Below are 21,481 nucleotides of genomic sequence, written 5' to 3' on the forward strand. Positions count from 1 at the left end.
AGTTTTCAGACTACAAGAATTTTGGACTTTGTTGGTTTCTCTGAGCTTTTGACTTTTTCAGGGCCTCTTTCTTTTTTTCTCCTCTTACCCTGTTTAATTTGGGGGTTGTCTTGGGGAAAACATTGTTTTATATTAAGAAATTGGTAAGGCTTAGGAGGAAATAAAACTCTAATTGGCAGTTTGAAATTTATTCTAGGTTTTAAATATTTTGTACCCAATTCATTGTAGTGGGAGTGGGGCAAGGGAGTGGGTGCGGGGGCTCACACCACTAAGCAATTCTTAGCCATCAGCTGGGTTTCCTACAAATTCACTCAATTCTGACACTGTCTACCCAGATGTAGCATCAGATTCCATAGGGTAAGGGCTGAGTTCCACAAGACTGCCTCCCTCCACTTCAGAGGCTAATCAGAAATCTAGCTGTGCTTTCGACTGGCTATCCGTCTTTTTCCCCTAATTTACTCTTAGGGTTTAATTAATTTCCTGGGGCGGCTCACAGAACTCAGGGAACTAGTTAATTCACTAACTTACTGGTTTATTACAAAGGATACAAATCAGCAGCCGGATTAAGAAATACAAAAGATGGGGTGCCTGGGTGGCTCAGTGGGTTAAAGCCTCTGCCTTCAGCTCAGGTTATGATCCCAGGGTCCAGGAATCAAGCCAGCATTGAGCCCATATCGGGCAGGGAGCCTGCTTCCTACTCTTCTCTCTCTCTGCCTGCCTCTCTGCCTACTTGTGATCTCTGTCTGTCAAATAAATAAATAAAATCTTAAAAAAAAAAAAAAAAGAAAGAAAGAAATACAAAAGGTAAGGTTGCAAACAAAGGATTTGTATCCTCAGAGTTTGGGGGCCAGCAGCCTGGCAAGTGGGAGCATTCTAGTTTACCACCTCTAAGCTTGCTGAACCCCTCCTTTGGGTTTCTGTGGCAGCTTCATTACCATTAATTGATTAAATCATTGGCTATTGGTGATTGATTCAACCTTCAGGCCCCCTGTCTCCTTGGAAATCTTGGGGTGGGACTAAGTTCCAGCCTTCATTTCCTGATTTCCATGTTGGTTCCCTGGCAACCAGTCCCCAGATTTAGGTTTGGTTTGAAAGTCACTTCATTAACATGACAAAAGACACTTTCCTGGCTCTTAGTATTTAGGAATTTCCTGGTACTAGGAGCTCTGCCAGAAATGGGGACTGAGATTAAACTCGTATTTCTTATTATAAAATCGTAGTATCATGATTTTGATCTTGGAAAATATAAAGGGTTAGCTAAACTTCATGTTTCTAAGTTTTTAAAGCTAAAATGTGAGGATTTAAAGGGAAGTTTTATCATAGCGTAAAAGATAACACTGTTTTCTAGGATTTCCTCTGGACTCTTTCTTAGATACTGAATATGGCTAACAAAGTAGAGGAGAATAAGAAAGCTCTTACTGGAACCACATGGTTCCTGATCTAGCCACAGGAAAAGGTACTGCCAACTGTAAGGGAAAGAAGACATGAGGAGGGTTACCTTTGATACATTTGGAGTTTAATCCATTTGATGATCAGATTTTATCCTTCATATAGTTCCTATAAAATATTTTTAGTGTAGGTGTTTTTATGAACATCACCTGTTATTTTATTTGAATAAGCCATGAAATCAGGAGACTGGCAGTTAGGCATGGATTTATTTGAACATATAATTCCGCCTCCCTTTAAAAAATATAAAATGTTTTTAAATATATATAAATGTTTTATAATTGGCTATCATGGAGTTTTGTAGATTGAGTTTACAAAGTCTTCAGCTAAAGATAGGTACAATTTTTTCTCAGTTATTTTAAGAATAACATAGTGGATGTTTATTCTTTCACATTATAGCCTTTAAATCTGCAAGACAGCAGCCATCCCGAAATGTTGCTACTAAGAATTATTCAGAGGTAAGATGAAAAGTTTTATAGTTGTGTGTTAATAATTTATGCTTCCTGTTTTTGAATTGTCAGTTCTTTGATCTACAAAGTAAATGAAGAAAAAGTGGGAAACATTAAAGCTGGACAGAATATTATAGGTTATCCAGACCAAGGGTTTCTAGGATTTTTTCTTTCTTTAAATACTGAATCTCAGGGGCACCTGAGTGGCTCAGTCATTAGGCCTCTGCCTTCGGCTCAGGTCGTGATCCCAGGGTCCTGGGATCAGGCCCGGCATTGGGCTCCCTGCTCTGTGGGAAGCCTCCTTCTCCCTTTCCCTCTCTCCCTTTTTGTGTTCCCTTTTTTGCTGTGTCTCTGTCAAATAAGTAAAAATATTTAAAAAAAAATACTGTATCTCATGACTAGGAACCCATAAATGTGTGTTTACAGTAATATTTTCGAGGATAACATTGTTGAGCCAAAAAGGTCCATGCATGGAATATTAATATTGAATATTGGAGTTCAGTGCATGTAGAAGTCTTATTTAAATCTGGCTTCCTTTTGTTACTTATACTCTCATGATACCATGGTTTGTTTGCTGATGGCTGGGAGCTAGACTCAAGACAAATTAAGCAGTCAGAATGTAAGGACCTCTGTCTTAAGCTCTAGATACAATAACATAGGCCCTCTGCACTTCTTTTGGATTACAAGATTTTATATGCGTTTGATGTATTTATTACCTTACTTTCAAGACCCACATGTCTTTATGCCTAAGGCGGTGCTCTTGCTTCTGTGTCAGGGTTTCTCCATAGCAGCACTATTGACCAGATAAGTCTTGAACCAGGTAAGTCTTACTGGGAGGGCCTGTCTTCTGCCTTGTGGGGATTTTAGCAACATCTTACCCTCTATCCTCTAGATGCCAGTAGCAACTCCCCCTAATTATGACAGTCAAAAATGTCAGAGACATGTCCATAAGTTTCCAGAATAATAGCCATTATCACCTGCAGTTGAGAATTTGTGTTCTGGATCATACCTGCCCTAGCAGCATTCTCTCAAATTTCGTTCTTTAACTCTTGAATATGTGACAAAAGTTACCCACCCTTCTTTTCCAGGAAACTTCTCTGCTCTGATTTCATTTTGTCCTTTTATATCCCTTAACCTCATCTTTTTCTCCCTTTCTTCCTGTTGTTGCTGATGTGTGGGTGCCAGTGCTTATAACTATTATCCTGAGCTCCATTTTATTATTTGCTTTCAACTATTGCCTGCTGTCACTTGCAGATCATCTAAAAGCAAAATTAGCACACCCACAAAGTAGCTTCTTCTTCTTTTTTTTTTTAAGATTTTATTTATTTACTTGAGAGAGAGACAGTGAGAGAGAGCATGAACGAGGAGAAGGTCAGAGAGAGAAGCAGACTCCCCATGGAGCTGGGAGTCCGATGCAGGATTCGATCCTGGGACTCCAGGATCATGACCTGAGCCGAAGGCAGTCGTCCAACCAACTGAGCCACCCAGGCGTCTCACAAAGTAGCTTCTTTTCTGGTTTTTTTTCTCTTATAAGTCAGGAACGTGAGTTCAAAAGCAATAAGTTGTGCTAAAATAGCTTTTTTTCATTCATTCATTGTGGTTACACAGTGGTAGATTGGAGGAGCGTTGAATACCTTTGATTCCTTCAAGGCACATAAGACAGTCTTCTGGTTTTATGACAAAATGCAGAAACACTGGCCAGATTCATAGTTTCTTGGACAACTACATTTAACAATTTTTTATTAATAGTTTTAGGTCAGCCTGGAGGGGGAGCTCTCAGGTACTGTTTTTCATGGTTTCATCCTTGGCTTTATTCCTTAGCTGAAGGTGTAGCAAATGTGTTATTAAGTGTCAAGATAATACAAAATGTAGAGGGATAAGTAAGTAGTTTTCTTTTCTTTTTTCCTTTTTTTAAAAAAAAAATTTATTTATTTATTTGACAGAGGTCACAAGTAGGCAGAGAGGCAGGCAGAGAGAGAGGAAGGGAAGCAGGCTCCCTGCTGAGCAGAGAGCCCATGTGGGCTCAATGCTGGCTTTATTCCTTGACCCTGGGATCATGACCTGAGCTGAAGGCAGAGGCTTTAACCCACTGAGCCACCCAGCTGCCCCAGTAAGTAGTATTTTAGATGATAGAATCAAGAATAACAAATATCTTGGGGTACCTGGGTGGCTCAGTCAGTTAAGTACCTGCCTTCGGTCTTAGAATCGAGCCCTGCATTGGGGCTCCCTGCTCAGCAGAGAGCCTGCTTCTCCCTCTCCATCTCCCTCTGCTGCTCTCCTTTCTTGTGCTCTCTTGCTCACTCTTCCAAATTAATAAATGTTCCTCTAGGTACCCCTGCTGCCATGGTGTTTAGGAGAAGAGTGAGCTCAGACATGTATAGAATACCATTTGTGATTGAAGAGTGACATTAGAGGGAAGTCAGGTTAAGCTTCAGGTTTTGGTTGTTGTGGTTTTTTGTTTAAGATTTTACGTATTTGAGACAGAGAGCATGCATGGGGGATCCTGGGAGGAGGAGAAAGGAGCAGAGGGAGGAGAAGCAGACTCCCCACTGAGCAAGGAGCCTGCTGTTGGGCTCCATCCCAGGACCCCAGGATGATGACCTGAGCTGAAAGCAGTCCAGTCGCTCAACCAACTGAGCCACCCAGGTGCCCCAAACTTAAGTTGTTTTTTTTTTTTTTTTAAAGATTTTATTTATTTATTTGACAGAGAGAAATTATAAGTACACTGAGAGGCAGGCAGAGAGAGAGAGAAGGAAGCAGGCTCCCTGCTGAGCAGAGAGCCCGATGCGGAACTCGATCCCAGGACCCTGAGATCATGACCTGAGCCGAAGGCAGTGGCTTAACCCACTGAGCCACCCAGGCGCCCCCCCCCAAACTTAAGTTTTAACAATTGGTTTCTGTCCCCTTTTTTCTGACTTTTTTTTCTAATCTATTAAAAAATTTTTTTTGAGATACAACTATTTATTTTTATTCAGATAAATTCCCATAAAATCTGTTCACTGTTTTGTTTTTCCCCTTAGGTGATTGAGGTGGATGAGTCAGATATGGAAGAAGACATTTTTCCTACGACTTCCAAAACAGAACAAAGGTAGGGGAAGTGATTTCCTGCAAGAAGAAATACCCGAAAAATTTCAAATCATCCAAAATTCTACCTATACATATTTCTGTGTCATAGAAGTTTAACAGATTTGTGCTCAACTGGCCAAGTAAATAGAGAAGTGAAAAATAGGGCAAAGCCGGGTTCATAGAGATGACACAGCATTACTGCAGGTACTTTTCAGTGAAACTTAACCTCTAATTTGTTTCCTTTTGCCTTTATTATTCAGGGATTTTCCTGATGGAGTTCTGTGTTCTCTCTAATGAACTGAATATTGTATATTTTTTAATTGTATTTTTCTAAATATTTGATTTCAGCTTCTCTTTCATATCGCATTTTTACATACTGCGTTTCACAGGGTGCTGTGCCAGACACTAAAAAGAGGATCACGTGGGCTTTTCCTGCGTTTGGAGCGCTCGTTTGCTTCTACCTGTCCCTTTTGGTTTTTGCTATTTTTGCCATTACTTGGCTTGATGCACGGTTAGCATTTCTCTGTGTTAGGGCTTTAGGTGGACACTGCTTAACTGAAGCTCAGTTAATGAAAATTTCTACTTAAGAAAATAATCAAGAGCTTTTTTTTAACTCTGATTTTCTGTGAGCATTATATCAGGTCTGATGGGGGACAGAATAAATGTTTTCACATGGTTACTGCCTTTAGGCAATGCAAGTTATAGTGGAAAAGAGAGATGAACACATTTCAGTCCATTAAAGGATGATGAGTCAGTACATAATTATGTGTGAAATTTTATGATACAGATTAGGTGTGAGTGCTCATAGGCTCTTGGAAAACGGAGCAAAAATTACGGGCTATGAAGGAAGGAAGCGTTTTCTAAGGGAGTAACATTTAGCTGAGGTTTTGAGATAGGAATCTGGAGCAGTGGAGTGGGGAAGGGCAGCTGAGAGTAATGGCCTGAGCAGGAGTTGTTAGCAAGAAGGAAGAGAATGAGGAAAAAAACGCCGCCTCAGTGTTTCACACTGGTTTCATGATCTCAACCTTGTTTTCATTACCTAAGGATAAAAATTAAATTTGATTTAAATTAAAAGAACAAGAGAAATTAAATACTAAAGAATGAAATTTTGCTGGGTAGGATTGAGCTTGGGAACGGCCAAAACCATTGTAGTATCTCAGATTTTTCACCTACCTCATCTTTTAGAACCAGTTTTCATTCCTTGTGCGTGATATTGACCCTACAGAGAATATATGCTTTATGTGAATTAAGGATCTGTGTTGGGAAAATTGGTATATGTAGTTCTGCATCCATATATTTATTCAGTCTCCTTCCTTCGAGGATTTCCACTTTAGCAGTATGCTAATTACAAGGCACTAATAATCCAACAAGGTAAATGTTTTATTCAAGTGTAATGAAATCTGAGGGAAGTGACACTGTCTTCTAGAATAGGTCATCGAAGGCTTTACAAACAAAGTAGGTAACGTTTGGGTTGATGATCAATAGGTGTGTAAAAATGTTTAAAAGAAATTGTCAGAGAGGAAGAATTTCTTCTCCTCTCCAAGGTCTTTCTGGCTGGGCTAAGAACCACATTAACATGAGACAGATTAATAGGAGGAAATCAAGTTTAATTTCATACATAGGGGGAATCCACACAAACGTGGAAATTCCAAAGACAGACAAAATGAGGTATGTATGTCATTCTGAAATAAGGGAGTAGGGATCTTGGACATCAGTGGGAAAGAAAGCAATTCGCAGGAAGGGGAAAGACCGTAAGTGCTTGGTAAACGAATGTTTGCCGGGCCACTCAGAATCAGTAGGACAGAGAGGATTTTGATCAAACAAAATCTTTGCTGGGTTCCTCCCTGACAACCATACCTAGTTCATACCGTAATATGGTTACCTACCTATGGTGATATCTCTCTTCCTGGAGTAGGTCCAATATCTAAGTCCTTTTTAGGCGTTTGGGGGAAGGTCCTGAATCTGCTGAGTTTTGATTGCTTTTTAACTCAAAATAATCCTCATGTCAAAGTAACCGATGTTGGGATGACCTACTGTTGGCCCCTACACAATTATCAGCGTGCAGCAGTAAAGAGTAATGTCACAGGCCACAAACATCTGCTTGAAAGAGAGCTCAGGGAAGGCCTCTGAGGAGATCACCTTTAAGGTAAACTCTTCAGGTGCCTGGGTGGCTCAGTCGGTTAAGTGTTGTCTATCTTTTGCTCAGGTCATGATCCCAGGGTTCTGGGATTGAACTGCTCATTGGTCTCCTTGCATGGTAGGGAGCCTGCTTCTCCCTCTCCCTCTACTACTCCCTCTGGTTTTTCTCCCTCTTTCTCTGTCAAATAAATAAGTAATACATATTTTTTTAATTAACTGGAATCTTGCTGAGAGACTTGGCCTTGCAAAAAGCAGAAGGAAGACCACATACAGAGTGCCTCTCTTTTGTTTGTTTGTTTTTCTTTTTAATTTAAATTCATTAATTAATATATAATGTATTCCTGGTTTCAGAGGTACAGGTCTGTGATTTATCAGTCTAATATAACACCCAGTGCTTATTACCTCCTGTGCCCTCCTTAATGTCCATCCGCCGGTTACCCCATCCTCCCCACCTCAGCAACCCTCAGTTTGTTTCCTATGATTGAAAGGCTCTTACGGTTTGTCTCCCTCTCTGGTTTCATCTTGTTTTATTTTTTCCTCTCATCTCCTATGATCCTCTGTTTTATTTCTTAAATTCTACATATGAGTGAGATCATATGATAATTGTTTTTCTCTGATTGACTTACTTCACTCAGCATAATACCCTCTAGTTCTGTCCATGTCATTGCAAATGGCAAGATTTCATTTTTTTCCCTGATGGTTGAGTAGCAGTCCATTATGTAACTACACCACATCTTTCCATTCATCTTTTGATGGCTACCTGGGCTGTTTCCATAGTTTGGCTATTGTGGACATTGCTGCTGTAAACACTCGGGTGCAGGTGCCCCTTCAGTCACTACATGTATACACTATATACATCTATACAAATATAGTTCTTCCCCGCAGAGAGACAAACCGTGTGTGTGTGTATATGCGTGTATATGTAAATACGTAGTAGTGCAACTGCTGGGTCATAGTGTAGTTCTTTTTTTAACCTCTTGAGGAACCTCCATACTGTTTTCCAGAGTGTCTGCACCAGCCTGCATTCCCACCAACAGTAGAAGAGGGTCAACATCTGTCTTTTCCTCATCTGTTAGTTTTAGAATTCTAGCCATTCTGATTGGTGTGAGGTGGTATCTCATTGTGGTTTTGTATTTTCCTGATGCTGAGTGATGTTGAGCATTTTTTTCATTGGTCTGTTGGCCATTCTTATGTCTTCTTTGGAGAAATGTCTGTTCACATCTTCTGCCATTTCTTGACTAGATTTTTTGGGTTTTTTTGGTGATGAATGATAAGTTCTTTTTAGATTTTGGATATTAGCCCTTTATCTGATAGGTCATTTACAAATATCTTCTCCCATTCTGTAGGTTACCTTTTAGTTTTGTTGACTGTTTCCTTTGCTGTGCAAAGTTTTTTATCCTGATGGAAGTCCCAATAGTTCATTTTTGCCTTTGTTTCCTTTGCCTCTGGAGACGTGTCTAGCAAGAATTTGCTACAGATGATGTCACAGAGGTTGCTGCCTGCATTCTTCTCTAGAATTTTGTTGGATTCCTGTCTCACATTGAGGTCTTTCATTCATTTCGAGTCAATTTTTGTGTGTGGTGTAAGTAAGTGGTCCAATTTCATTCTTCTGCATGTGGCTGTCCCATTTTCCCAACACCATTTGTTGAAGAGAGTCTTTTTTCCATTGGATATTCTTTCCTGCTTTGTTGAAGATTCGTTGACCATAGCGTTGAGGGTTCATTTCTGGAGTCTCTATTCTGTTCCATTTCTCTAATGTGTCTGTTTTTGTGCCAGTACCATACTCTCTTGATGATTACAGATTTGTAATAGAGCTTGAAGTCTGGAATTGTGACGCCACCAGTTTGGGTTTTCTTTTTCAACATTCCTTTGACTATTCGGGGTCCTTTCAGTTTCCATTACACATTTTAGGATTAATTTTTCCAACTCTGTGAAAAAAGTTGATGGTATTTGATAGGGATTACATTAAATGTATAGATTGCTCTGGGTAGCATTGACATTTTAACAGTATTTGTTCTTCCAATCCATGAGCATGGAACATTTTTCCATTTCTTTGTGTCTTCCTCAGTTTTTCTCATGAGTGTTCTTCCCCCGCCCCAAGATTTTATTTATTTATCTGACAGAGAGAGAGAGAAATCACAAGTAGGCAGAGAGGCAGAGACAGAGAGGGAAGCAGACTCCCTGCTGAGCACAGAGCCTGCTGTGGGGCTTAATCCCAGGACCCTAAGATCATGACCTGAGCCGAAGGCAGAGGCTTTAACCCACTGAGCCACCCAGGCACCCCTCATGAGTGTCCTATAGTTTTCTGAGCACAGATCCTTAGCCTCTTGAAAAAGAAAGAAGCTTGACTGTAGGTTAGGAGCCAGTGACCAATCCATGGAAAAGAAGGGGTTTGAGATAGAATAAGAAAAGCAAGAATACATCATGAAGCAGTAACAGTTGAGCAGGGTAAGGTATTTGGACTTTATTATAAATGCAGGGAAATCCATGGAAGGATTTTGGGAGAGTAGTGGCACCATCTGATTTACATTTATGAAGGATCCGTGTGGTACAGGAGGCAGAGTACAAGCAGGCTGACCTGAAAGGAGTGTGTATAGTCCCCAGAAGAGAGATGACAGAGGCTGGTACGAGAGCGGTAGCAAGGGAAAGGGAAGGAATAGATAGTTTCAGGGCATATTGGGAGGGAGATGTGACAGAAGTCGGGGATGTATTGACTATCTGGAGTGAGGGAGAATGAGGTGTCATGGTTGGTTTCCAGGTTTTCTACTTGAACTCTTAATGCCATACACTGAGAGTCATCAAAGAAGAGAAATAGATTTTGGTAAGGGATGATGGGCAGAAAATCAAATAATTCTGCTTTAGACGTAGAAAGTTTGAGATGCTTGTGGAATTTATATGAAGGGGGTGTTGGTAGGCAATTGGATGTATGAGTCCGTAGCTCAGATAACAAGGTTTGAATGATACCTAAATGTCCTTCTCAACAGCATATAACAGATACACAGATACTGAACTTGAAGCTGTTAGAATGGATTGATCACCTTACAAGAGAAGGTAGAGAGGAGAGGGCTTTGTGTTCTAGTACCTGGGTTTTAACCTTTAGAATTTAGGAAAAGTAGGAGCAATGAGAAAGACCCAGAAGAGTATGGCATTGCCAAAGCCAGTGCCGGCCTTGGTAGAACGAGTGCAAAATACCAAGACAGGCTGAGGTGCAAGTCAGGTTGTGTATTTGTGATCTATAGTTGAGGATAATTGGGGTAGCATTTCTTAGTCTTGAGTTACTGTCTTAAACTTGAGTCTTATGTTAGTCAGGACACCTTAGGTTCTTTGGTCCAGTAAAAATCTAACTCAAATTTGCTTAGGGAAGAGGAGATTTATTGAAAGAATATCTGAATAAGTCAGTCCATCAAAGGAAGAGTCCCTTTCAGTACTTGCTTGATCATTCTTATCTTTGTGAATTAAAACACACACAAACAAAAACAAGTGTAGCTTTCTGAGGTGTTTTTTGTTTTTTTTTTTTTCCCAGTAGTGCATCAGTAGTCAAGAGGAAATAAGAAGTTTAGGTTGCATGAGGTCCTTATTTTTCATTATTAGAACCAACGGAAATACTATTGTAGTATGTTTGACATAGATTTTAAGGGTATTAAAGAAAAATACCTTGATTTTTGTTACCATTTTGTGTTGTCTACTTTTCAGTAGAATAAATGTCTGTCACTTTCTTATTTACTCATGTGGTAATAAGAATAACTGAATTGTTTATTCTTCTGAGCCTTTACATGTGAATTAGCTTGTGTGGTGCTCACATGCACCCCAGGAGGCAGATGAAGCTGAACTATCCCATCGTCTCTCGGAAGAAAGGGAGGCACAGTAGGTTACTGGCTTACTTACTTACAGTGGCCCAGCTAGTCACAACAGCCAGGGGTTCTGCTGCAGACCTGTTTCTGCTGCCGCTTCACTTCATTTGAGATTCACCTCTCAAACCACTGTGCAGGCAGTAGGAATCATTTAAGTGATGAGAGGCAACTTAGAAATTAATGTTTTTGGCAGCAGATCAGAAATCAGCCATGGCAAATTTGTGTTTCTGATGAAGCAACGACTGACAAAATTTTGGTGGGTTTTGAAGACTTATTTACTAATGGCAAGGTTTGTATGGTTATTTTGATTATTTAGAGTATTTAAGCTCTAAAACTTAACAAGGTATGGGCCTTGTACAAGTTGTTTTACTTCTCTGTGCCTCAGTATCCTCATTTATAAAATGAATTTAATAGTATTTACCCCATATCATTATGAGATTTAAGTGGGTTAATACTTATAAAGTGCTAAGTACAATGCCTGATACATAGTAACACAGTGACAGCTCTATAAGTGTTCATTAAATAAATTAAATAACAGGCTAGGGAAAATAGAACAAGAGTAACAGGAGGAAAGGTAAGCAATAAAAGCTCCATAATGCCCAGCAGTTAATTTGGAAAAGGAAATAACTTAAGGGCTGTAAAACTGCCTCCTGCCAGATGGGTAACAGAGAGCCTACTTTTCTTTGGGGAGGTTGTTCCAAACTTTGTCCTTGTGCTGGCAATAAGAGGGCCATTCAAGTTTGGTAGAGGTACCAGATAAACCGAGGACCCTCCCTCAAAACATGAATAAGAGGGGTAGAGTGAGGGGTGGTGGGGAGGGGCAGACAGTGAGTGGTGGGAAGCTTGCATTTTTGTGGCACCTGTGATGTGCCAGGCACAGTATTAGGCCAGTTTTAACATGTCACCTTGTGCTTACAGCTCACTTCTTGGCTGAATATCTCTAGGCTGAACGCTCTGATTTATGGCCCTAGATGGTATTTGAACAAAAAGGGGAAACAAGCTTACAGCTCCTCGCGCTCAATTTGATACACCCTCTCTTTTTATTGAAGATAAATTTTTATTGATTTGAAGCAAATCAAATTAAACCTTTTCTCATATCCAGGATAAGGCCCATTTATTCGACCCAGCAATCAAAAGAGTATAACCATTTCTTTCCCTCCCTACTGTTGGGCTGGGGGTCCTTCACAAATGAGATCTGTAAGTCTCTGGAGCCCCCTGATGCAGACCTTAGGACTCTTGCTGTGATCAGATGAGCCACTATCCGTCATAGATGACTGGCTCGTTTCTGGGTCCCATTGGTTATTTGGGGAGACATCAGAAGCCAAGTCAGGTGTCAGTGGGTTTTTTTTCCATAAACCATCCCCCTTTCCCCAGCCCCCAGGAAGAATGGGTTCACCTAACTTCCGCCTCCTTGGCACTGTGGCTGTATGCTTCCTGTCACAGATGGAAACAAGTCAGCAAATGATCAGTTCCCGCTTAGGCCAAGTATAGAGAGATGGGTATGTCCCAGATGGATCGCTTGATAAATTTCCTTGGTCTCTACTTCTAAAGCTGTGTTGTGCTTCAGGTTTGCTTCATAGATCCTCCTGTCCTTTACTTTTATGTAGAAGAACCTGTGGGTTTTTTCTTTCCTTCTGACACATGCCCTCTTGATTCTCAACCCACTTGTCCAGACAAGATCTTCAGATATACTTCAGACGTACTTTTGCTGTAACATCCCAATGCATGGTAATAAATTAGTAGCTAAAAGTTTACAAATGCTGCTTTCATTTAAGTCTGGAGTTGGCAAACTTTCTTAAAAGGCCAGATAGTAAATATTTTAGGCTTTGTAGTCCAAGAGGCAAAGCTGAGGCGATTATGTAGATATTTGTAAAACCATTTAAATGTACCCCATTTCAAAACGGGAAAACCATTCTTAGTTCATAGGCAGTTAAAAAACAGGCTGGATAGACTGCAGTGACCTGATCTAAGAGGATTTAGAATTCCTACTGGTAAAAAGACATACAAATTTGAGTTCCTTTACCACAAGTTAAGCTTCATAAGGAGGGGAATCATGATCTTGTTTGCTGATATTTCTCAGGGCCTATCAGAGTACCTGGAAAAGAAAAAGCTCTCAGTGTATATTTGCTGTTTGATTTGGATCGAACATGAATAAGACGAGCAGTGAGCAGTGAGCCCTAGAAAATCGTGAGCCTCCCCTGAAATCCCTTTATCTTGTGACAGAAACATAGCTGGTATTTGAATACAAATATTTCCACATTCAATTTTCAGGAGTGGGGGATGATAGTAGATGCATGTTAATACATGCTAAGCATTATAATAAGCAAGGATCGGTGTAGTGTTTAATAGATGTCAGGCAACTGATCTAAGTTTTTTAACATATTAACACAGTAATTCTCTAAAAACTGATTACTATCCTCGTTTTATGGATGAGAAAATTGAGGCAGAGAGGCTAAGTAACTTGCCTGAAGCCACATAGCTAGTAAATGACAAAATTGGAATTCAGACCCTAGCTCCTGAGTCCTTTTCCTCACCATTACAGTTTTACTGTCTCTAATGCAGATTGAGGGAAGGGATTAGCTTTTTCTACTCATGGCTGCTACTAGAATGAAAAATCGCACTTAAAAGGGCTCATGAATTCTCTCGTTCATTTTCTATGTTTTTCCCATGTTTCTGCCTCAGGTGGTCGAGCGCATCATCATCAAGCAAGTGCATGTCTCAGAACCAAATAGCTAAAGGAGTTGATTTTGAATCAGATGAGGTAATAAAGTAATATTGTTAAATCTTCAACAGTTTTCAGCTGTTTATAAAATTTAAGTAAGGACTGCTAAGCTAGTTGCTGGAAATGATTTTTTAAAATACGTGCATTGATAACCTTCCTTTGAACTGTATTTAATGTTAAGAATCAACAAGTAGGAGCACCTGGGTGGCTCAGTGGGTTGCCTCTGCCTTCAACTCAGGTCATGAGCCTGGGGTCCTGGGATTGAGCCCTGCATCGGGCTCTCTGCTCAGCAGGGAGACTGCTTTCCCCTTTCTCTCTCTCTGCCTGCCTTTCTGCCTACTTGTGTCTTCTGTCTGTCAAATAAAGAAATAAAATCTTTAAAAAAAAAAAAAAGAATCAACAAGTAATGTTTGTTGGATACCCGTAAATCTAAATACTCAGCTATAAAAGACCCGCCAATTTTAAAAATATGATATCCTGAATTCTTAATTAATTTGCCCTGTTAATCATGGATCAGAATAGTTTTCCTCCGTTTCTGACATTTATATTTGGAGAAGTGATGATGATATTCTAGAAGTTTTTAATGTTACTTTAATAAAATATTTATTAAGTACTTGCTACATACTTTACACATTTCATATATAAAAGGGTACAAGGTGGTGATTTTCATTTATGGAGGGGTTCAGATATTGACTAAAGTGCCACATGGCAGCACGTGTGAAAGAAACTCCAATTTATGTCCGGGCCATAAAACTACCAAGTCTCTTCTAAGCTGGGGGAGAAGGAATAGAGAGGCAGACTCAAGACTAGCCTCTCGGCTTCACTCATCTGTTCATTCAGCTGTGTTAAAGCCTGGCGTTTCCTGTTCCTCCACGGCAGCCCGTTGACGGGCCTTTGCTAGTTTTTGTTGAATTGCTTTAATGTGTTTTTCTTAGCTCTGTAACCCTTTTCATTTCTTGACTTTTTTTTTTAATTTTTGAAAGATTTTATTTATTTGAGAGAGAGTGTGCAGGCACAGGGGAGGGGCATGGGAAGAGGGAGAAGCAGACTCCTGGCTGAGCAGGGAGCCGCACCTTGGACCCTGAGATCATGACCAGGCAGAAGCCAGACACCTAACTGACTTGAGCCACCAAGGCACCCCGTTTCTTTATTTTTATTTAAAAAGTTTTTTTAATTGTGGTACGAACATACAGGGTATAACTTGGCATCTTGGGGTGCCTGGGTTGCTCAGTCAGTTAAGCATCTGCCTTTGGTTCAGGTCATGATCCCAGGGTCTTTGGATTGAGCCCCATATTGGACTCTTTGCTCCACGGGGAGGCTGCTTCTCCCTTCTTCCTCTCCCTCTGCTCCTGCTCCTGCATGTTCTTTCTCTCGTACTCTCACACTGTCTCTCAAATAAATAAAAACTTTTTTAAAAAAGATTTCTTTCTTTCTTTCTTTGACAGAGATCACAAGTAGGCAGAGAGGCAGGTGGGGAGGGGGGTGGTGAGGGAGGGGGAGCAGGCTCCCTGCTGAGCAGAGAGCCCGAGGTGGTGCTCAAACCCAGGGCCCTAAGACAATGACCTGAGCTGAAGGCAGAGGCTTATTAACCCACTGAGTCACCCAGGCACCCCAAAATAAAATCTTAAAAAAAAAAATTTAAAAAACTTGCCATCTTAAACATTTTTCAGTGTGCAGTGCACTAGTGTGAAGTATATTCATTTTGTAGTGCAGTGGATCTCCAGAATTTTTTCATCTGGAATTAAAAATCACCCACCGAGCAACTCCTCATTTCCCTTTCCTCACAGCCTCAGTAATCACCATTCTACTTTTCGTTTCTATGAATTGGACTGCTTTAGATACATGCTATAAGTGGAGTCACAGTGTTTATCTTTTGGTGACTGACTTATGTCACTTGGCGTGCCCTGCAGGTTCATCCCTGCTGTAGCCCTTGACTCACACCTTTCGTTTTGAGCTTCCCCTCTTGCTGTCATGTTCCTGTATCCCAGCTGGGGTTTTGAACCAGCTTGAGGAGAGGACTCACCAGCAGTTCAGGCTGCCGAGAACAATGGCAGCATGAGCTCAAGCTCCCTGTGAAATAGTACCATGTTGCCTCCAGGAGGGAAGCAAGCAGTTGTGGTCATTTGTTCATTCCAATCATGTAGATAGACATGTTAAATGTTAGAGATTTGGATGTAGTTCATGTTAACTGCAAAGAAAAGCAATTAGCAGGTTATTATGCCTCAAGTTGGATTTATCTCTGATTTTTAATAAGTTATGCCTTTGTTAATAGCAGAAAATGAATCAGTTATGTGAGTCAATTTGTATTTTTCAAGGCATTCATTTCTCACTAGAGATAGGTAACGTAGGTAACAAAGGGTAGCTAACTTAGCTTAACACCAAATAATTATCCCTTTTTATTAATGTCTTAAAAGAAACAAATCAGGGGCACCTGGGTTGCTCAGTCAGTTAAACATCAGCCTTTGGCGATCCCAGGGTTCTGAATTGGGTTCTATACCGGGCTCCCTGCTCAGCCAGGAGTCTGCTTCTCCCTCTCCCTCTGCCACTTCCACCTGCTCGTGCTCTCTTGCTCTCTCTCCCTCTCTTAATTAATTTAAAAAGAAAGAAAATTTACAGGCAAATTTGCTTTCTCCTGGATATTTAGCTAGAGAAGACATCAGAATCAATTTTAAATTATCCTCATCAAATTTTATAATTTGGACTTATCTGAGGTTTGTTAGTTTTCCTGCTCTTACCGTGCATATAATCTTTGGTCTCATTCCAGCATGAGAACTCTTCCATACTGCTGTTTTTTCCAGAAAGATACTTTAAAGATTGATTTGCTGGGTGTCTTTTTGAAGCAGTCTAAGAGTAGCTGTCTACTGCTGGCATGAAATGGGTAACAGGAAATAAAAATTATAGCTATTTCTGAGTTAGGTCCTGTGCCTTCGTATTTGGCCAGGGGGGTGAGTTTCCAGAATATTAGGTAACATCAGTAATAAAATGTAATTGGGAAAAAAACTTCCAAAAAGCAAACAGAAATGACTTGAAGAGTATTAACTTTCCTGGCTTACCCATACTTTATTTGCCTTTTTTAAGGTTAATAATTGAGAGAAATGTATATGGTATATATTGTAGGGATACATACACACACACCCACCTATATCAGGATCAGTTATTTTCAGTGCTTGCTAAGAATTAACTGACTTACTTCCACGGTGAAAGAGCTACCAGGGAAGGGAGGAAAAGATAAATGAACAGACGGTTCATATCCATAAATCAAAGAGAACAATGAAAGGCACCTCACGTGAAAGGACGAAATGGCTTCTAATGGTATTGTTGTTTACCTGTGAGCATGTCTGTCCTGTCTGGGTGAAGCATGGAACAGTCACTCATGTAACATTTGTGTGTCATTTCAGGATGACGATGATGATCCTTTTATGAACATGAGTTCTTTAAGAAGAAACAGAAGATAATGTATTTAATATAACTTTGAAGTTTTCAAGGTTCAGGAAAAATCAAAATGTTGCAAGCTGAGAGTTCACGGTTGAAGATTTTTAAAGTACTGCTGTTAACTAAAGAATTTGAAAAAGATGTACTTAACAGGGAAATTTCATGTATAACAATTTATGTTTTGGGGTATCATTTCCTGAACATGACTCCTTTAATTGAGATGCTTCCCAGCTCAAGAACGTACAGAATAAGATTGGTTCTCCTTATTTTTTAAATCTAGTTGTTAACATTACCTGGGGCTGCTCTATAAAATCAGAATGTTATTTTCCTCACATGTGTTAGTGTACGTCTTACTGAATGGGGGTTTTGCTTAAATACCATTCTTGAGAGTAAGGATTAAAAGAAATCTATCACTATATGTTTCTGCTTCATGATCAAAGACTATTAGTATTTTAATGTAGTTACATTTAGCCAAAGTTGAGGAAAAGAGCTTATAAAATTTGACCCCTTTATAATTTTAATAAATTCTAGAGATTCTGGATTTCCTCAAGGTCAAGCAATCTTTTTGAAACTGTGCCTGAGCTCACTGTTCATTACTATATATTCTTCTTTTTCTAAAGCTTGTGATAGTGTCAGACACTGAGACTTTGAATGTTAGAGGTACCTTATGTTTTGAAAAATTAGATATATTTGTATTTAAAAAATAGAAAAATCTCAAAATTAAGTTTTTGATTTTAGTTGTAGCAAATATTTTTAAAAGATTGGGTTCTATTAGTCCTTTTCTTCATTCTTCATGGTTCTCTCTTCCCTTATTCTGGAGCTCTCATCTATTTCTACAAGGAAAAGTGTTAAAAAAAAAAACAACTTATTCTAACTGTATTATTTCAAAAATATTGAAGAACTTTTTTAGATAGAGTGGTCAATTGAGCATTATATTAGATGGAATTACTGAACTATAACTTCTGTGGACTATCGATGCCAAAATTTTATATTAATAATATTTTATCTTAGCATCAGACATGGCCAGTTCCAGACATTTTAGTGAAGCAGCCTTGTTAAGGCCACATTTTCTCCCATCCAAGTACTGGCCAACCCCAACTCTGCTTAGCTTCCATGATCAGGCACATTCAGGGGGTATGGCCGTGGGCAAGCTTGTATTTCTTTACTTGTGTTGCAGGGGGTGGGGGAGGCAATAACGATTTGACCTTTTCAGATTTAAGCTCAATAATTCCATCTCCATCTTAAAACTGTGAAAACACCCCCTGGAGTATTTCTTGTTTTGCATCTCTGATGTAGCTGTATTTAAAGACTTCTAGGGAATTCACAGATCTCGGTGGTACAACAGCCTGACATTTCTTCACTTATATATAGAATTAAACACTCGACTGAGCAATATTCATGATTACTGGCATGGTCACACCTGAACTATGTCAAATTATAAAAGAAAATTTGCAAAGTGGCTTTCTCCATATTATAGCCCTTTGACATGGCTTCAGTCAGAACTGGGATATAACATTCTGTGGGATGAACTGGGATAAAAAATCTGTTTTAAATATTTTTTAAAAATATATTCTGTATCAACTTGAGCATAAAGATTAGGTGAGCCGACAGCATTAACCCAGCGAAAAGCATTATCCTGTGAAATATTGTCAGGACCATGTCACGACATCTTGACTATTCCCAGCATCAGTGAAGCCGGGAATGAGAGTTGCTTCCTGTGTAGAATGGAAGCTGGTTTGGATGGTGGCGTCCAGGCAATGTAGGCCCCATGTGGGGCAGGGTCAGCTGATGACTCTTCTCTCCTGCCACCAAGATGTGCCCATGTGGGGATCATCGCGAAGGACACAGTCACAAAAGCATGCTGACAGCTTATGAAAAAAGAAGACTTTTTCTCCAAAAATTGCTCCATGGTATGACAAAGGTACTAAATGTCATGCCGATAGCTCCCAGGAAAGGTGATTCCATGGCAGTTAGAGAAGTGAAAATCTCAGTGAATCCAAGTCACTTTAACAGCTTGTATCACGTATGGTAAAATGTGAGAGAAAATCCTTTCTGATTGAATATTGTTAACATAGTTAAATATGCCATATAGCCTTGCTATTCTCTATCAAGGCCATAAAATCTAAGGTCTTTTGGTTTTCAGAGATGTTAGTACAGGTGTGTAGAGGTGATTCCAACCTGCAGTTGCTTTCTGGAGGCCGAGAGAGCAGTGCTAAAAACGTTCTGAGGGGAAAGATCTTCCATCATTTACCAAAGAATAGACCTCTTTCTGGTGTTTTGTTCCTGTTGTAAAAATAGAGCAGCACGTTTACAAGGTTAAGAATGCACTGTAGTTCTAGGAAATTCTAGGAAGTATGACTGGTGCTTAGAAAGTTCAAGCATGTAGGCATGGGACTTAATTCGGGTACATAGAAACCATTTCTTCCCTGTAAGCCTTTAAAATTACAGAGTACAAAAACAGAAAAGTCATGTGGCTTAATAAGGAATTATAAAGTGAGTACTCATAACATTTCTATGCCGGTCAAGAAATAGACCATCACTTGTGCCCCGGAAGCCCACTGAGTGTTCTGACGTCTCCTCCCGCTAACCAGTCCTGACTTCTGTCATTGAGAAGCTCTTCTTTTTGCCACAAGGTGGTGCTTCCGCCATTGGATGGCAGATAGGATGATGCAACAGCAAATTTACCGTTTTGCAGTAAATTTGGAATCTATGCAATAATACTAAGCCTATGCAGTAATACCAAATTAGCCTTCTAATCTTAGATGTAAATTGCTTTACATATTTCACCTGGCTCTGCCTGTGACTGAGGAAGTTGCCAGTTCGATAAATTTTACAAATACCGGTTCAAGAAGAAACCGTTTTATGTTTTAATAAACAAAGAGAAAAACCCTTTATTAGAAAAAATAAAGACTTGCATTGTAAAATTTGTCTTTTGAAACGTACTATATTTAAAAATAACTTTCCCCCAATGTAATCTGACTTTTTAAATCTATCATGCATTTAATTCATGGTGTTCTGTAGCTTTTTTAAGGCTTATTTCCATTAAAATTATTGTAAAAGTTTTGTAGAATAAAGGTTTGTGTTTTAAGTCCGAAGAACTTCCATATTCTTGAATGAAAAATGTCTGCATCTTGTTACTTGCTTATCCCTTTTAATACTTTTTTTTAACTCATTGTTTATTAGCTAGGTCTGAAGACACTAGAATGTTAGTTTGAGCTCTGTAAAGCCAGTTAACATAGCTTGCTATTGCCGGCACATTTGTGTATCTTGACTGTGACTATTCACTAGAGCTGGTTTTAGCTGTTTTTAAATTATAAAGGCAGTGAATATTCTTTAAAATTCAAACAGAGCATATATTAAAAATATGTATATTTCCCTGTGATCCTCTCCAGACTTAACTCCCAACAATTGGGTACACATTTCTCCGATTACTTTAGCATGATCACTGACCAAAATTGAATTAGAACCCCCAGTTACGTAGTCACATTTTGAGTCCCTACATCGAGGTGTATTTTCAGTTTGGTACTTGACGTCCTAATGTTTCCATAGTCGCTTTATCAGAACATTGTCTGTTCTGAGGGATAACTACTGCTTTTCAGTTCATCATTGAAAGGTTACCACTCCCTTTGAGTCAGATGCAGGAATGTTTCATCTGTGTGCCTCGCCATCAAAAGCAGTAAAGTGATTTTCAAAGGCCTCTTCACCAGTGATGTCACATGATAGTGGGTTAATTTAAGAAACAGGCGCAGCAGGTGTCAGGCTGGTTGAGCTAGGCCACGTTCTGCTGTTTCGTGCCCCTCTGCGTCCAGTGATTCACGTAGAGCTACCAGAGCTACAGCAGTAAGTACCCTTGATCACGTCTCCTGTTTGGTTCCAGAGGTTCCATGTTTATTGTATTTAAAAATCAGTATTTGCTCAACTGCAAGTTACAAATTTAACTCCAGTCTACCTATTCGTGCATTCAAATCGATTACATTGATGTATCTGGACTTGGAGCAAATTGCCAAAGGCAAAAAGCTGTTGCTTAATAGGGTGGGAGGCACAACTGCATTTCTTCTGGTCCTTTGACAGACTGTAAATAGGATGCACTAAATGAAGTTATCCATTTTACATTATTAAAATGTCTTTCTATAAATACTGAACTCAGTCAATGCATCTATCCATCCATTGTAGACAGAAGCCCCGGGGGTTTATCACCCCAATCTCAATACAGAGGTTTTTTAGTAGTGGTTTAAAGCTAGACCATGTTTTGTTTTGTTTTTTAATTTTTTAAAACATTTTTTTGTATTAGAGCACAAGCAGGGTGGAGAAGCAGAGGGAGAGGGAGAAGCAGACTCCCTGCTGAGCAGGACCCTGAGATCATGACCTGAACTGAA

General features: G+C 39.6%; 1 protein-coding gene across 5 annotated transcripts in view; it reads left to right on the forward strand.

The window, feature by feature from the left end:
* Nucleotides 1–20,200, forward strand: part of MRE11 (MRE11 homolog, double strand break repair nuclease) — a 79,726-nt gene extending 59,526 nt beyond the window's left edge. For all 5 annotated transcript variants that reach the window (XM_004754513.3, XM_045087181.1, XM_013057287.2 and 2 more), the window contains 4 exons: nt 1,846–1,904; nt 4,916–4,983; nt 13,634–13,712; nt 17,072–20,200. In XM_004754513.3, coding sequence (XP_004754570.1) covers nt 1,846–1,904; nt 4,916–4,983; nt 13,634–13,712; nt 17,072–17,128 — 263 coding nt within the window. In that variant the 3' untranslated portion in view covers nt 17,129–20,200. The remainder of the gene's footprint in view (nt 1–1,845; nt 1,905–4,915; nt 4,984–13,633; nt 13,713–17,071) is intronic.
* Nucleotides 20,201–21,481: the final 1,281 nt, after the last annotated feature.

Source organism: Mustela putorius, unplaced genomic scaffold (assembly GCF_011764305.1).
Source record: "Mustela putorius furo isolate JIRA1106 unplaced genomic scaffold, ASM1176430v1.1 tig00001069_pilon_pilon_pilon, whole genome shotgun sequence".
NCBI classification, from domain to species: domain Eukaryota; kingdom Metazoa; phylum Chordata; class Mammalia; order Carnivora; family Mustelidae; genus Mustela; species Mustela putorius.